This window comes from Nicotiana sylvestris, chromosome 8 (genome assembly GCF_000393655.2).
Source record: "Nicotiana sylvestris chromosome 8, ASM39365v2, whole genome shotgun sequence".
NCBI lineage: Eukaryota > Viridiplantae > Streptophyta > Magnoliopsida > Solanales > Solanaceae > Nicotiana > Nicotiana sylvestris.
This window is the reverse complement of record NC_091064.1, coordinates 14,177,625-14,195,061: the sequence shown is the minus strand read 5'-3', so window position 1 is coordinate 14,195,061 and position 17,437 is coordinate 14,177,625. Positions and strand designations below refer to the sequence as shown.

The 17,437-nt window shown below is 38.2% G+C and overlaps 1 protein-coding gene across 1 annotated transcript; it reads left to right on the top strand.

Annotated features, from left to right (window-relative positions):
- Nucleotides 1–11,625: 11,625 nt before the first annotated feature.
- On the top strand, nt 11,626–15,271 carry LOC104250022 (nudix hydrolase 11-like). The gene is made up of 4 exons (XM_009806556.2): nt 11,626–12,007; nt 12,742–12,884; nt 14,241–14,360; nt 14,440–15,271. The coding sequence occupies exons 1-4, from the start codon at nt 11,680–11,682 to the stop codon at nt 14,641–14,643; spliced, it is 795 nt and encodes a 264-aa protein (XP_009804858.1). The 5' UTR covers nt 11,626–11,679; the 3' UTR covers nt 14,644–15,271.
- The last annotated feature ends 2,166 nt before the right edge of the window (nt 15,272–17,437 follow it).

Sequence of the window (17,437 nt, the reverse complement as noted above, 5' to 3'; positions counted from 1 at the left end):
CTTGTCCCCCATTATATTAAACAAATACCTCAAAAACCCCCACCCCATTATATTTGTCCCCCATGCTTAACATAAAGAATCAAAATAATGTTTAATTACCAAACTACCCTTCCGACCTTATTGCAATTTACAAATCTACCCTCGAATGCAATAAAATTTACCAAATTAACCCTCTGCTCTAAATAATCAATTAATCATAACTCAACCAAAATATAGTCAAGATGACCAATTTCTCAACAATCTTCAACAACAATTATATGAACACGATGAACAACACAACTCAAAATTAATGGAATGAATTAACCATATCGGGAACCAATCCTGGTTAATTTAGACCATGAATGTATGAGCAAGAACACAACAATACAAACAACAATATGCATGATTCAAATTAAATCAAGCGAATCACAAACAAACATAAACTCACATTAAATCACTGAATTTACACATGAACTTCAAACAAAGATGAACATGAATTAAATCTATTTTTAGCAACAAACATGACGGATTCTAACGATTCAAACAACATTAATATTTTCTGAAAAATGCATAACACATGAAACAAATTGAAGAAATAATTAATTAAATTTCAATTTGAATCTAACAAACATTAAACCAACAAATATTCACTTAAACAACAATACAAACATGAAATAAACATGAAAAATAACTAATTAACTTCCATTTGAAATCTGAAAATTAATTCAACAAAAACACATGAACATGAACAAAACAAAAAATCAAATATCTAAACATAGACATGAACAAAACACACATTTGCCGATTTTAGATTCGAAAATATCAAAACAAAATGCGGACAAAATAAAACTCAAAAAAACTACTAACCGGAGATGAAAAACGACGGATTCGATTGTATGAACTGTTTCGACGAACCTTAGATGGGAATAAATCTGCCCGGACTCAACGACGAACTCAACGACGAACTCGACTTCCTTGTAAACTTGGCGAACTCAAAACTACGCTCGACGACCTCGACTAAAACTCAACTGAACGAAATGGTGGCAGCAACTCAACTGAACGAAATGGTGGACGATGAAGCAGCAGCGCGAGCTTGAAGCGGACGACGAAGATGGTGGAAGTGAGGCAGCAACAACACAGCCAAAATGACTGGTTGATGAGCTTGGCCATGGAAACGACTGGGCGTAACGGTGGTGACGACGGGGAGGCAATCGACGCAGCAACAATGGTCGACGAGGTCTATTTGGAGGTGAAGAAGCAGCAGCTGGGGGGGGGGACTGGACGTCGGGCAGTGACGACGAAGGCGAAGCAGCAGCGTTCGTCGGATTTAATGGAGGATCGTTTGGGCAGTGACGACGAGTCTGGTGGCTGGGACAGATGGACGATGAAGCAGAAAGCAGCGCAGTAGCAATGGCGTATGTTTGGACGTGAACCAGAAGAGGCTATTCCGACGAAAGCAAAGCACGGAACGGGCAGCCATGGTCGCCGGAGGTGAAGGACGTCGCGAAGAAGATGGGGCAGTAGCGACGGGGCTGGACGATGGTGGTGGTTGTGAGACGGAGGAGACGGAAGTGCTGCCATGGATGCTTGGTGTGTTTGGTATCTTGGAGAAGAAGAAGAGAGGGTGGGGGGCGGATAGTTTAGTTTAGGTTTTTTAGGGTTTTTTGTTTGTGTTTTGTTTTGTTTTGTGTTAGGACAAAAATGAAAAGTGGGTCTTGGGTCAATGGGTTAATGGGGCGGACCGGGTCGACCCGTGTGAAGTGGACTGGGTCGTGGACAATTGTTTGGGCCTGGGGTTGAAAATTGAAGAAGTGGCCCAATCCGATTTTTATTTGTATTTTTGTTATCTTTTCTTCTTTTATTTTCTAAAACTAAATTATAAAAATACTTAAATTATTATTAAGAACTAAATTAAGTTATAAAAGCGCAAATTAACTCCCAATAACAATTAACGCACAATTAAGTAATAATTAAGCATAAAATTGTTCATTTGGACATTAAATGCTAAAAATGCAAAAGATGCCTATTTTTTGTAATTTTTAATTTTTTTAAAACTAATTTAATTACTAACAATTGTAGAATTAAATCCTACATGCAAAATGTGACACATTTTTGTATTTTTTATTAATTTAACAAATAAGCAAACACAGACAAATACAAATAATTATCCAAAAATATCACAAAAATACACAAAATTGCACACCAAGGAAAATCATTTTATTTTGAATTTTCTGGGAGTAATTCTCATGTAGGGCAAAAATCACGTGCTTACATAGAGGAGGAGATCTTTTTTCCCGAATGAGGTTGTAGATCACACGATTAATGCGCGATGCAAGTTTTATATTTTTTGTCAGAGGTGTAATTGTCATATTATTACGGAGTTTTTGTCAGCTGGCTACCAAATCAATAATTTTTAAAAATAGGATACAAGTTAAAAGGTAGCACAAATATAGGGTACGATTGCAAATCCCCCTCCTAGGAAGGGCCGCACCTTTGTAATGTATGCAGTCTACCCTGATGCAAGCGTCAGTAGTTGATTCTACGGCTCGAAATCGTAACATATAAATTATACAGAGACAGGTTTACCGTTGCCATAAGGCTTCCAACACAATATACCTTATCTAATTATCAAAATGGAAAAAGAATTTTAAAAACAAAAAAAAGAAGGAATGGATTGGACAGATCAAGACAAGGTGTATAATATTTATTAGAGGACAAAATTGACTAGTAAGCCATATACATATAATAACGAATTAGGAAGCAATTCAGAACCAAAATGTGGTTCTTTTGAACTCAAACTACACAAATAAGTGGTAAAAAAAATTATATTTTTATATATAGCGCCATAATACCTAGCGCTATACACTAACAGTAACGGCACCATTAATGTATAGCGCCAGGTATTGTGGCGCTATACTGTAAAATCTGACACGCCCAGGTATAGCGCCACAATACCTGGCGCTATACATACATCATTAATGTATAGCGCCAGGTATAGTGGCGCTATACATAGATATTTTATATCCCCTCCGTCTTCCATGTCGATTCATCCTCCATTATTTTAACTCCCCTCTCTTCTTGGTCTCCCACCCCAGACCCGTTTCTGCCATTTTTTTTAAAAAAAAATAAAATTTTTGGGTCCGCCCGACACATAAAACTCGAAGAACGTAGGTCCCACATTCGAGTAGAGCTTCGTGTTATTGTTGATTCACACTTTCGGAGTCAAAATTTCAATCTTTTTGCTTTCCCAAAATTCTAAATCGAGGTATTTTGATTTATTTTAAGTTGAAACATTTATAATAATGCATATTATTTGATTTGTATGTGTTCTATTTCGGTTTGTATTTTTTTCGAAATTAGCATGTTAAATTTATCCGGATTTAATATTAGTGTTTTCTAAAAAAATATAAATTAGTAAAATAAATTTATCTGTTAATATCCTGATTTATATATATGTGTTTTCATGCCATTTTGTATTTTATTTGCAATTAAATTTATTTGTTGTTTATGGTTAGTTTAGATTATTTTTTAGCGTAATAAAATCTAAACCTTTTTAGCGTAGTAAAACGTAGACCCTTATAGCGTAGTAAAATTTAGAGCCTTGTAGCGTAGTAATGTGTAGTATTTTAGCTTAGAATTCCTTTTGTTTAAGTATCTTATACTGGTTGTTGAAAATGCAAACTTTGTACAATTAAGTTAATAATTGTATAAAAATCCACACACACACACACACACACACACACACACACATATATATATATATATATATATATATATATATATATATATATATATTTATACAATTAAGTTATTAAAACATATGAATTTAAATTATAATAAAAATACATAATTATATATATATATATATATATAATTTGTACAATTAAGTTATTAAAAAATATGAATTTAAATTATAATAAAAACACATAATTATATATATATATATAATTTGTACAATTAAGTTATTAAAAAATATGAATTTAAATTATAATAAAAATACATAATTATTAATGATAGTTTGGTGTCACTGGTCCTCAAAATATCGAGCCCTGAACCCATATATATATATATATATATATATATATATATATATATATATATATATATATATATATATATATATATATATATATATATATATATATATATATATAATTTGTACAATTAAGTTATTAAAAAATATGAATTTACAGTTGACGACATGGACGCGACTATACATCCCGGCCCTCGGACGTTGGATCTATTAGCCCTACAGCCCTAGCATAGATCCGAGTATATATGGGACGGACAGTTGCTTACGCAGACTTTCCGGGCTAGGAGAGTGGATCTATTATGGGAGTTTTTGAGTCCTCACCGCGTTCTACATCCCCGCGTGGTCTATTACCTGGAGAAGATGGGATTATATAGGATTATTAGGATTGGCCGGATACATCTCGACTATGCTTTGATCACGGCCTTGATTGAGCGGTGGCGACCGGAGACGCACACTTTCCATTTGCCCATCGGCGAGGCCACCATCACACTCCAGGACGGTGAGATTTTATATGGCATGTCCGCTGATGGCTTGCCAGTTTTACTGCCTGCGACCATGAGATATTATTCGCGGCAGGCATATTGGGATATGCTGCACATGCTCACGGGTTTCATGCCGGAGGACGAGGCGGTAGCGTCTGGGTCCAGTCGTATACAGTTGGTCCCCATTAGAGACCACCTGGTGCAGATCCACCATACTATCACTGATGAGTCAGCGGAGGTGGATGTACATCGATATACGAGGTTGTTGTTGCTCCTTCTATTTGGGGGGGGGTCTTGTTCCCGAACACTTCAGGGAACCTAGTGAGCCTCTGTTTTCTGCATCATATTGCCCGGTTCGAGGATACAGCTTTGTACAGCTGGGGTGGTGTTGTCATCTCATATCTGTACAGGCAGATGTGCCGGGCTTGCATCGGCACATAGAGAGACGTTGGTGGCTTTCTGCCGTTTCTACAGGTGATAACATATTCAAATAATATGTCCATTAGTTACAATTCTACCTAGTTATAGTTAATCTTATACTTTACGTCAACTTTGTATGTTAGGTTTGGGTCTGGGAGCGATTTCTGCAGTTTCAGCTACCTCTACCACAGCTACCGGCTAATGTAGAAATTCCGCAACTCCCTCTAGCCTGTAGGTGGGTTATGCGTCGTACTCTTGCACGAGAGTATGAATCCCATCATAATCTCCCCCTCTGCAGGGATGTGTTGGATCTGCTGGAGGACGCACAGGTGAATATCTAACTAAACTTACTTGTTATAGATTAACTTAGTGTTGTGCATACTAACGGTTTGTGTTCTTATTTGATAGTTCATCTTGACGTCGTACAACGATGAGGTGATAGGTACCCTGCCAGCGTATTGCACGTTCGGCCGACATATTTGGAGGGCTTCTGTCCCGCTCATATGCCTCGATATTGTCGAGCACCATGCCTCCGAGCGGGTATTTCATCAGTTTGGCCTGCCGCAACCTATACCGACTCCGCCTGCATGGCATGCTTTACATTATGAGAGGGATGATCGGTCCAGGGCGGACGACACATTTATGGCATGGCTTAACGAGCAGTTGGGTACTTGGGACATGCGAGGGGACTTGACCCCACCTCCGCATCACTTTCCTATTCAACGTTATATGACATGGTACCGCACTATTTCCCGACTTTTTATCGGGAACCCAGTTCATCAGGCACACGGTTGGTACGTCCCATACACCGGGAGACACAAGGCCCTGGTATGTTTTCTGTTATTATTAGTTATATAGCTGTAATTTAGTGCCAAATATGTAGTTTATATTTTTTACTTTGTGCAGGCGATTGGATTGCATACCGTCTATCATATGGGGCAGCATATGCAGAGTTATGTCCACGATCCTATGGCCATGCAGGAGTATAGTCGTCGATTCATGGATGTGGCTACCCGGACACTGCAGCGAGCCCGATCGGATCAGCGTTTGGCACATGAGGCTAATTATATGGACCCAGCGCAGTACCATCGAGGTTGTGGTATCCCACGAGCTGGTGGTGGCCGACGAGCTGGTGGTGCCGGACGACGTAGTCGTGGGCGGAGAGGAGGTGGTCCCCAGCAAGGGGGCATTGAGGCTCCTGCTGATGATGTTGCTGCTGATATGGCAAGCGGCATGCATGAGACGGACATGCCGTCTTACAACCTTGGAATTTATCGCACTCCAGTGCCATCGCAGGTGACCCCATCGAGTCAATTATTGATCACGGGCTCAGATATTCAAGGAGTGGATTGGGGTAGATACTTCCCAGGCCCGTCTACCACTGTTGAGAATCGACCGACCCAAGATTTTTATAGTGGGCGCCGACTGAGTTATGGCTCCACATCACATGCGCATGTATGAGTTTATTAGTATTGAATTTGAATTTGTTTTAACTGTAACTTATTTATTTTCTTTAACTTTATTAATTTCCTTTTTAAGGCTTCATGCGATACAGCGACAGATGACTACATTCAGGATCTAGAGACGATGATGGTAAGACAATATAAATTGTTGTGAATTGTTATGTAGTTTTCTATACTAAGTTTCATATTATTATGTAGCCTTCTACTGGAGCTGACAGCACCACCGATACATGTCATCCTGTGCTGCATTCGGCTATAAGGAGACGACTTGATGATGATGATCCTGATAGCGTACCCCGGGGGGGAGGGGATGCACCTCAGGCCAGCGGTTGCATTGAGACACACCGGATGCGGGACACATTGACATAATGTAAATAATATTTTTGTATACATTAACAACATTATTTAATCGAATATGTGCATTACTTTTTTTAGTTCTCCATTCGTTTGATAGTTTTATAAAATAAAATTTAGTACAACACAAGCACTTAAACTTAACTTTCACTTCAATTAAAATAAAATGTAGTACAACACAAGCACTTAAACTTAACTTCTACTTCAATTAAAATAAAATTTAGTACAACAAACAAAGAAAACATTACTACAACACAAACACAATCACAAACACAAACATAGCAGGCCAACATAATAAAAATACATGAAATATGAAAAATACAATAAACACATACATGGCAATGTTTAGCCCCGGTTGCTATTTATTCTCCGCTCCAACCACTTAAATCGTTCTTCCAGTTGTTCTTTTTCTTATTCTACCTCTTTCAGTTTCGCCTTCACCTCCGCAAGTTCCAGTTTATATTTTTTTTCGATCCTTTTGTGCTTCACAATTCCATTGTGTTTTCCATTTTTCTTCTCCCACCTCCTTCAGGTTCGCCCTCAAAGTCTGCAATAATTCTATTGCTTTCTTTTTCATGCTCCTGTTGTCTTAAACACATATTATGAAGAAACTGCAGTTGTTTTCTGTAACATTCCTGATAACATGGTTCATCAACCCATTCCTGAAAATCACAAATAGGTTCGCCGGGAACCTTGTAAAACTGGTTCATACAGTGCCAGTAGCGGTGTCCAACTTCACCACCGTCCCAACAATTTTGCATCAAGCATACTTTTCCACAGTTGCACTTTGGTGGACGAAGAGGTTGAGCCATTTGTGTAATATTTGATTTTAGTAAACTATATTTTGCGTGTTAAATATCATGATGTTGACAAGACAACTTTATGTCAGCTGGTCAGCTTTTTCAGTTCGACAAGACAACACACACATAACGTACTATCTAATGGCGCTATACTTTGCGTGTTAAATATCATGATGTTGACAAGACAACTTTATGTCAGCTGGTCAGCTTTTTCAGTTCGACAAGACAACGCACACATAACGTACTATCTAATGGCGCTATACTTTGCGTGTTAAATATCATGATGTTGACAAGACAACGCACACATAACGTACTATCTAATGGCGCTATACTTTGCGTGTTAAATATCATGATATTGACAAGATAACTTTATGTCAGTTGGTCAGCTTTTTCAGTTCGACAAGACAACGTACACATAACGTACTATCTAATGGCGCTATACTTTGCGTGTTAAATATCATGATGTTGACAAGATAACTTTATGTCAGCTGGTCAGCTTTTTCAGTTCGACAAGACAACACACACATAATAAATATACAGATAATTTTATTAAATTATTATTTAAATAGGTAAAATGGGAAAGTACAAATCATAGTTAACAAGCATAATTTTATTTCATAAATCTTGCAACATAGACATAACAACTAATTATTACAACATCAACTCATGGGTAGTTAGGTACACTAGAAGAACACCCACCACGAGCTTGATTAGTTTTGCCACCCAAACCAGCTGAAGGACATTTACGACGGTCGTGTCCTGTTTGCGAGCATATACCACATTTGCGCGCATAAACGGTGTCACTAACATCCATTTGGTTCCATATACGTGTTCTCTTCTGCACCTGTCTTTTACGCAAATAGGACTTGTTACACACCATTTTAAATGGTTCCGGAGGCCAATAATGCTCAGCACCCACTGGCTGCAACTGACCACTATATGTGTTTTGGTACTTGGAAACACTATATTGTTGATCAACATAGTTGGTCTCCGCATAACCAACACGTTGAAAACACTTGATGGCATGTGAGCAAGACATGTGGTAGATGGACCATTTCCCACAGGAGCATAACCTTACAGATTCATTTATAGTATGAACATTATTACCCCGATTATTATGGATAGCGGTGCGAACTTCAAAAACACCTCTTTTGTTATCATACTGCAAAAATGAATGACAATGTGCTTGCCGTCTGTATTTCTCAAATCTCTTCATAGGCACTGACATAAATTCAACACCTCTCTCCATCAATTCTGTTGCAGCTGCAGACCATTCAACAAACCTCTCTGCCATCTGCTTGAACGACATTCGCACCATGGCTGTGAGGGCAATCCTCTTACCGACTTCAATAACCCATTGAAGGACTCTGACACGTTTGTAGTAAGAATTCCCCATCGTCTGCCACCATCCGCATGCAACGTCCATTTTTCAGGGTCATGTCGCATTAACCAACGATAGGCTGCCTCGTCTTCTTGCCTGATAGAATCCATATGCCTCCGAAATTTATGTTATTGGTGGTCTGTTACTGCCACCCATATCAAATCATGTAGATCCTTGTGGGGATGTGCCTTCTGGAAATTGGCCTTAAAGTGCCTCACACAGTAATGGTGGTATGCATAAGGTTCTTGCCATGCAGACAAGTTCTCCACAGAACTTAATATACCACCATACCGATCAGATATTAGATAAATACCTAAACGCTATTTGACAACGTGCTCTTTCAGGTGGTTCAAAAATAATGTCCACGTCTCTGTGCTTTCATTGGCACAAATAGCAAAAGCTAGAGGAAATATCTGTCCATTAGCATCCACTGCCACAGCTATCAATAGCTTGATATCGTACTTTCCATAGACATGAGTTCCGTCTATGGATATTACTGACTGGCAATGCGAAAAACCATCAATTACTGGCTTAAACGCCCAGAACACGTAATTGAATATGTATTCTGGTGTTCCCGGACTCTGCTCAAGCTTCCATTCAACAACTGTCCCGGGGTTAAAGTGCTGCAGTGCGGCCATGTACTTTGGCAGAGATGCAAATGACTTATCCCAATTACCGTAGACAATTTCAAACGCTCGTTTGTGCCCGAGAAATGCCTTTCTTTTCGTAATGGTATGGCCATATTCCTGGTGGACCGATGTAATGCACTCTTTGATTGTATACCTTATGGACGCTTCGATGTGTGGAATAAGTACAAGAGAAATCAAGTCAATATCCAAGTTGAAGTGATTCCCGTTGAATGTGTCCATTTCGCATATGTGGGTGGGAATGTATTTACCCACTTCCACATACCTGTCTTCTTCTTGGTCGCACGCAACATCCAATTACATGGCCAAAACCACCTGCGGCAAACAACCTTGTATACCATCGGACTTGACTCCCATACCTACATCTCACGACACTCTTTTACGTTGTGCATTTTACAAGTCCTGCTTAAGCGCGTTTTATCAGGAAAAAGCATCCCCTTTGCAAGCACCGTTAGACTCATCCCACATTGCTGTCCGGATTTCATCAAAATCCTTTGTTAGAGCTTCCACATCCGGCACAGTTGGCAAGTTATCAATGTAAGGAATCTCCCTTGAATGAAACAACACTTCGGACTCATACACTCTTCGTCTAGGGGGTCTCTCTTCAAATCAGGTCCTTCCTCCTCATCCTGCTCATCACCATCCTCACGAAAAAAGGGTGTCTCATCTCTTGATTCATCGGCATTGTTATCGTAATCACTGTTCTGTTCCTCACTCTGTGCATCTACCAGATCCCGATGTAATACGTCGTTTTCGGTCAATTGAGTGAGTACGGGTGGTTCAACTTGCTCGTTTTCACTGCACAACCAACAAAAATATAAGCTACTGAATTAATAAATGATTTCCATATGGCTATATCACTTCACTTACAAGTCGTAATGTGATGAAATTTCATGATGGGCGTTTTCAATTAAGTGATGACTACCAGATGGGCCACTTGTAAAATTCATATCCGGCCGGTACCCCCTATTAAATATATGAGCGTTAATACAAATTCAATACGCCAAAAATATACATAATTAACACAAATGAAAATTGAAGTTTACCACTCGTCTTGTGAATTATGGAAAGCAGGGTATAAATTATTTTCTCGCTGCTCATTCGCCGGCGGTGATAAGTTTAAATCAAGGAAAACTCTTTCATCCGGAACCCGTCCGGCAAAAACTGCTCCAGAATAACCACCCGATGACTGAGGGTTATCTCTGCTACGCACAACCTCATTTTTTGGAACGTCTTCGACCTTCACGTACATCTCCAACATTGTGATTACAAGAAATTCTCGGCATTCGTTCGGAGTCCTCAGAAAATCACTCAAAGTTTCATCATCGTCGATGTTAAACTCCGAGTAAAAAGCAACCCCTTGCGGAGTGACGGAATATGGATATCTTCAGGTTACTTTAAGTATCACTGAACGTTTCCTCACACTCAGTTTTTTGCATAACAACGATATCAATTCATCGTACTCTATTGTAAGTGGCAATTTAACATGACACTAAGCAGGTAAACAGTAGCCCACAGAGTTATTCTCCATCACAACCTCACCCCCCAATATAATGAAACTCTTATTCTACGCTCTTCAGACATAATGAAAAAATGCTGGAGAATTTAAGAACAATAAACGTTTCAACAAGAGTTAAAAATTTTTTTTGAATGAATTTCTATACAATCCTAACCTCTTTATATAGGAAATGGCTAGCCGGGATTTTTTTTTATACAGGTATAGCGCCCAAAAAGTTGGCACTATGCGCTTTTGAATTATTGAAGTCAGGAATTATTGGCGGGGCCAGAAAAAGAAGTATAGCGCCACTATACCTGGCGCTATACATTAATGATGTATGTATAGCGCCAGGTATTGTGACGCTATACCTGGGCGTGTCAGATTTTACAGTATAGCGCTACAATACCTGGCGCTATACATTAATGGTGTCGTTACTGTAAGTGTAATAGCGCCAAGTATTATGGCGCTATATATAAAATATAATTTTTTTTACCACATATTTGTGTAGTTTGAGTTCAAAAGAACCACATTTTGGTTCCGGACTCCCCAAAAATCCAGGACCCAATTAGACTTTTTAAAACTTTAGCAAAATCTCAAATCTCCTTTCTCTTTCTCAATACCAATGGCATCTAATAACTTTCATAGATCAGACAGTCTCGTGAAATTAGCTGAAAGGCTTCGTATTTATAATCATCCTTTGAATAACTCTTCCAACAGCACCAATGCCCGCGTTCAAAATCAAAGTCCAAGATTTCAAGAATGTACAGTAAATGAGGTTGTTTCCAAAGAACAAGAATTGAAATCAGAATTTGGGACAGACCCAATAGCTAATAATTCAAGAAGAGTCAAATCCGATAGGGCTTCCGTTTTAGTATGTTTATTTGAAGACCAAAAAGGCCATCTTCGTGTAATTCTCACTAAAAGAGCTTCCACTCTGTCTACACATTCTGGTAACTATTTGATTGCCCAATTTTTATTTTTATTTTGGTTATTAAACTCTGTTTCCCCTTTTTATGACACTCTTTCCTTCTTAATTTGTTAAAAAATATTAGTCTTCAAATTTAAACTTTACATTTTACCTTAATGTTATGCTCTTATAGCCATGAAACCACAAGTTCTTAGAGTGTTTTAGGCTATGTTAAGTGTGTATTTTTTCTTCTTCTTAAAACTATAGCTGTAAGGGTGGATTAGTTTTTGTGTTTTTTTTAAGTAAATTATATCCCTAGTCAAACAACCGTCAGCTGTAAGGGTGTTTTAGTTTTTGTGTGATAATAAATTATATGCCTAGTCTTTGTGGAACGGGAACCTTGCATCAGCGGTAAAATCGTCTCCGTGTATCTATAGGTTATTGGTTCGAGCTGTGGAAGCATCCACACCCCCGGAGGTGCAGCCCTTTCCTGGACCCCGGGTGAATGCGGGATGCTTTGTATACCAGGTTGCGTTTTTGTATGTCTAGTCAAACACCGTTATATAAAATGATACAAATGAAGTATCATTTATAAAGTTTTAATAGTGGTGTCTGGCCAACTTGTGCGCACCTGAATTTTTTACCTGGTAGCCTACTACTACATCACACAAACATAGATGTCGGATAAATCTGTTCACCAAAGCTAGAGTATTGATTCTAAGTTTTGGATCAAATGTATTCTAAAAGCCATTAATTATCTCAATATGTTGTTTTTAGGTGAAGTTGCTTTGCCGGGTGGGAAAGTTGAAGAAGGTGATGCCAATGACATTGAGACAGCATTGAGGGAGGCCGAGGAGGAGATTGGATTAGACCGTTCACTTGTAGATGTCGTCGCTGTTCTTGAATCCTTTACCAACAAGGTACTGCATCTGTCTTCATTGAGGCTATTCTTTTATGCTCATGCCGCTGACCATTAGAAACAGGTTTGGAGTCCAATGGCATCTTCATCTTCTTGTATAGAAGGTGAAGAAATCAATTCGTTTCACAGATCATATGTATTACCAAGACCAGTAACAAGAAGAAAAGAATAGTCGTAAAATGGTACTAACTCATCAGTTCTTGAGAGCAACAACAACAATAATATATCCAGTATAATCTCACAAGTATGTCTGTGGAGGGTAGTGTGTGCGCAAATTTTACCCCTGTATTGTGATGGTAGAGAGGTTTTCGATAGACCCTCGGCTCTCCCAGTTCTTGAGAGCATTGTGCAATATCAGATATGACATGCACATTATTTTTATAACAGTGGTGTCTGGATCAGCTTGCACGCATCTTGACTATTATATTAGTTATTTGCTACCCTTCACCAGCACAGTTGTTGGGTGACTATGCCCACCAAGGCTTAGGCAGATAGAATAAAATCATCTACTCTCTCCGTTCCAATTTATGTGAACCTATTTCTTTTTTGATCTGTTCCAAAAAAAATGATTCCTTTCTAAATTAGGAAACAATTTAGCTTAAACATCCAATTCTACCCTTAATGTGAAGATTTTATAACCACACAAATACTCTGGATCCCTTTTTGACTTGTTTAGAATCACAATTTCCAAAAATCTTCATTTTTTCTTAAACTCTGAGCACAGTCAAACATGTTCACATAAATTGGAACGGAGGGAGTAGTATTTGAGTCTGAGAGCTCATGGTTCTCATCCAACTTCATTTGATCGCTAGGCTTGGGTGCCATCCAAAAATCGAAAAGGATTATTGAAACTCCATACTACAGAAACTTGAAGATGTATTTTGTATAAAGTCTTCGAGTATTAACTGATAAGGCCTGAATTTCATACTCACTTCAACATCACACAGCAGCCATTACATTGTAAATTGGTCAAAACAATGTCTTGTTTACTTTGATAGAAGAAAATAGTTCTTAATTGAAGGGTGGTTTGTGAGCACTCACATTAAACACGAGGAGCGACGGTTGTATAAGAAAAGTTATTTTAGCTGAATGTTTCTGCTCAATTTTATTGAGTTCTATTTGGAGTAGTTTTCTTGATATGGTATTGTTGGCGCTTAAGATCAATGCTTGCTGGTATCGAAGAATAATTGTAGGTAGAAAATTTCGAAGCAAGCTATTTAGTCTTCTTCATTTCTGGGGACACAGATACTCTACGAAATCTGTTACGTTATATCACAGTTATATTCTTCTATAGTGGTGATGTAACAAAATTACTATGATTTTGCCATCTCAAATTGGCATTTCTTTTCTTCTTCAGAAAGGAATTACAGTGGTTCCTGTTGTGGGCATACTTTGGGACCGGAACGCATTCAAGCCAGTTATAAATACTGCAGAAGTGGCAGCAATATTTGATGCACCTTTAGAAATGTTTCTTAAGGTAAGTAAGTCTAAAAACTCCCTTTTACTTTACAGGTTTCGTCTTCAGTTGTTCTTACCAGTATATTGGTTGATATTAGGATGAAAATCGAAGAGAACAAGAGCGTGAATACATGGGAGATGAATATGTACTTCATTTCTTTGATCATGAAACAGAGAATGAGAAGTATATAATATGGGCTTTAACTGCTGGAATTTTGATTAAAGCTGCATCAATTGTGTACCAGCGCCCCCCTGATTTTCAAGAACGAAGGCCTAAATTTTGGAATAGGAGTCGCCGATAAACAACCTCTCTACCTTCAAGATAGGGGTAAGGTCTGTGTATACACTACGCTTCCCAGACCCCACTTGGGACTATACTGGGTTTGTTGTTATTGTTGAGTCGCCAATAAACATGCTATTGCCAAATCTCTCCCAAAAACTGTCCTTTCAATCTTGAACACACAGAATGGTTCCTTCAAAATGAAGTGAAGCAAATTAAAAATACATGTATCCTATTATAGTCGAAGGGAAGCCTTGCCGTAACTGGCAAAGTTGTTGTCATGTGACCATGAGGTCACGGGTTCGAGCCGTGGAAACAGCCTCTTGCAGAAATGCAGGGTAAGACTACGTACAATAGGCCTTTATGATCCGGCCCTTCCCCAGACCCCGCCCATAGCGGAAGCTTAGTGCACTGGGTTGCCCTTTTCTACTATAGCCATTGCTCTCAGTGTAGCAGCTCTTAGCATAGTAGCAAGATTGATAGTGGAAAGTATTATATGTTGTACAATGGTTCCACATTTCCATCGAAATACAGTTGTATAACTATTCAGTGTTACTAATCATAGCCTTATTCATCAAAAGAAAACACTTTCCTTTTGATGCTATGTATCATTAACTATTACATATTGTTCCTTTCGCTTTATTTTCTTATTAGTTTGTTGTTACTGCTTTCTTTTCATCTTTCCTTGAGCCGGAAGTCTATCCGAAACAGCCTCTCTACCCTCAAGATAGGGGTAAGGTCTGCGTACAAACTACCCTTCCCAGACCCCGCTTGTGGTTTGTTGATGTTGCTATGTATCATTAACTTTACCGGGCTAGTTATTGGCCAGGCTGAAGTTTGATTTCTTGAAGAAACCATATACGATGTAGTCTTTTGTTTTCATGACGTTGATATCTAGGACAACTTGCAAACACCTCGACTTTTCCACTGATTGTGCTCCGAATTTGAGTCAATAATGTGGATATTGTTGAAGAAGGGTCTTTTTGTTTATGCCATTTTTGTATATCCAGAATAGGTTGAAACATATAAAAGATCATTAATAAGTGGACAAAATTCAATGGCAAATGTACAAAAATATCTCATGTGACATCTCAATATAGACTTCTTTCTGTTGTTACTGTTTGTCGCCGTTACTCTTCTCATCTTTTCCTCGATCGATGGTCTATCAAAGAGAGGTTTTCTGCCTTTTTAGAATAGGAGTAAGGCTACATACATCCCATCCTTTCCAAACCCACTCGTGTGATTACACTGAGTTTGTTATTGTTGTTGTTGTTGTACTATAGATAATAACATTCTCGGTATAAGAATTAGTTGTACATTACAGATATAAACTAACAACTAAGTAATACATGGGATTGAGCCTTCTGGGATTGAGCCCGTCGCACAGTTTTTGCCTAGTTCGGTTTACATCCTCTGTGTGGTTTGCAGGCTATTACACAGGGGGAGGTTTACCCAAAGTAATACCGAGTGCTCACCCAAAGGGTAGAGGCTGTGGCAGAGGTTGTAGCGGCTGCGGATTTCCCCTCTTTAAAAAAAAAAGTAATACATAATGAACCTATTAAAGGTGACGTAATACATTACAAAGGGAAATTTGTATTTAGAAGTTGTAGACTTAGGGGTCGTTTGGTATGAGGTATAAGAATGTATAAGGATGATATAAAAATTTAATACCACCTTAATACTCTGTTTGGTTAGCAAACCAGCTATAAGTTATTCCGGTGTTAATTTTAATACTGGGATAACTTATACCTTATAGAAGGTGGGGTAATTAGCACCGGTATAACTTATACCTTCTTAGAAATTATGCAATTGTCATTCTTAATACAACATACCAAACAATGAATAAACAACAATCCCAGCATAACTAATCCCAGCATAACTTATCCCAATATAACTTATACCGACATAACTTATCCCGGTATAAATCGTATTCCAACCAAACGACCCCTTAAATGTTTAGCATGTCAATGTAAGTACAGTAATTTTATACAATATGCCATATTTATTATCGCTATACAATTCTTCTTTAAAAATAATCATTTAACCAAGTATTGAGTAAAATTATGACAAACATCTTTGTTGTTTTTAGGCATGTCAACGTTTAATTTTAACAATTAAATGTTTAATATACTTTCGGCTAAATTAGATTTGGATCAATTTCAAAATAGATTATGAATTTATTATTAGACCTGGTCCAAGTCCTAAAATCTGCAAACAAGTAAACTATTGACTTGCAATTGGTAAAATGAACAATTAGATGAATCAGACATTCAAGTTCAACCTTAAGAGAAAAATCTGTAGAGATTTATTTTTGGGCAAAGATCAAACTATTTACATCTGGTAGCCGCAAAAGTGTGTAAAATTTGTATATCTTTTTGTATATAACACACAATTATTTTTTTTGGATAACCAAGAATCTCCGATGGTCTACTAGGGCACAATTCAAAACACGATGGATAATGATCCCCTCCTATACTATTCTCCACCTAAATAAAAGTGTTTTGTTAGCGGAAGAATTCAAAATCGAATCATTGGCCTAACCTACATATCACGCGCTGAATTCTTACCGCTGAACCCCGGGGCATCTCTTTGAATTTGTTTTGCTTGGGAAAGAATACATTGCCTTCTTCCTTTTCTGGTGCATAATATAAGTTCGCTTCAACTTAAATCTAAAAGCAATCTGAAACAAGTGCAATATATCTGGGTTTTTTTTTTTTTTTTAAAACTCCTCCCAAATTAGAAGGATCTATAGTGTTTCCACACTTCCCCTCCAGCGTGACTCGAACCCAGAGCCTAACGGTCGTGGGTGGAGGTGC

Excerpts from the sequence above, each read along its gene's own strand:
- LOC104250022 (XM_009806556.2), top strand. The coding sequence starts at position 11,680 with ATGGCATCTAATAACTTTCATAGATCAGACAGTCTCGTGAAATTAGCT. Across the intron at positions 12,008-12,741 it reads CACTCTGTCTACACATTCTG|GTGAAGTTGCTTTGCCGGGT; the intron begins GTAACTATTTGA and ends TGTTGTTTTTAG. Across the intron at positions 12,885-14,240 it reads TTGAATCCTTTACCAACAAG|AAAGGAATTACAGTGGTTCC; the intron begins GTACTGCATCTG and ends TTTCTTCTTCAG.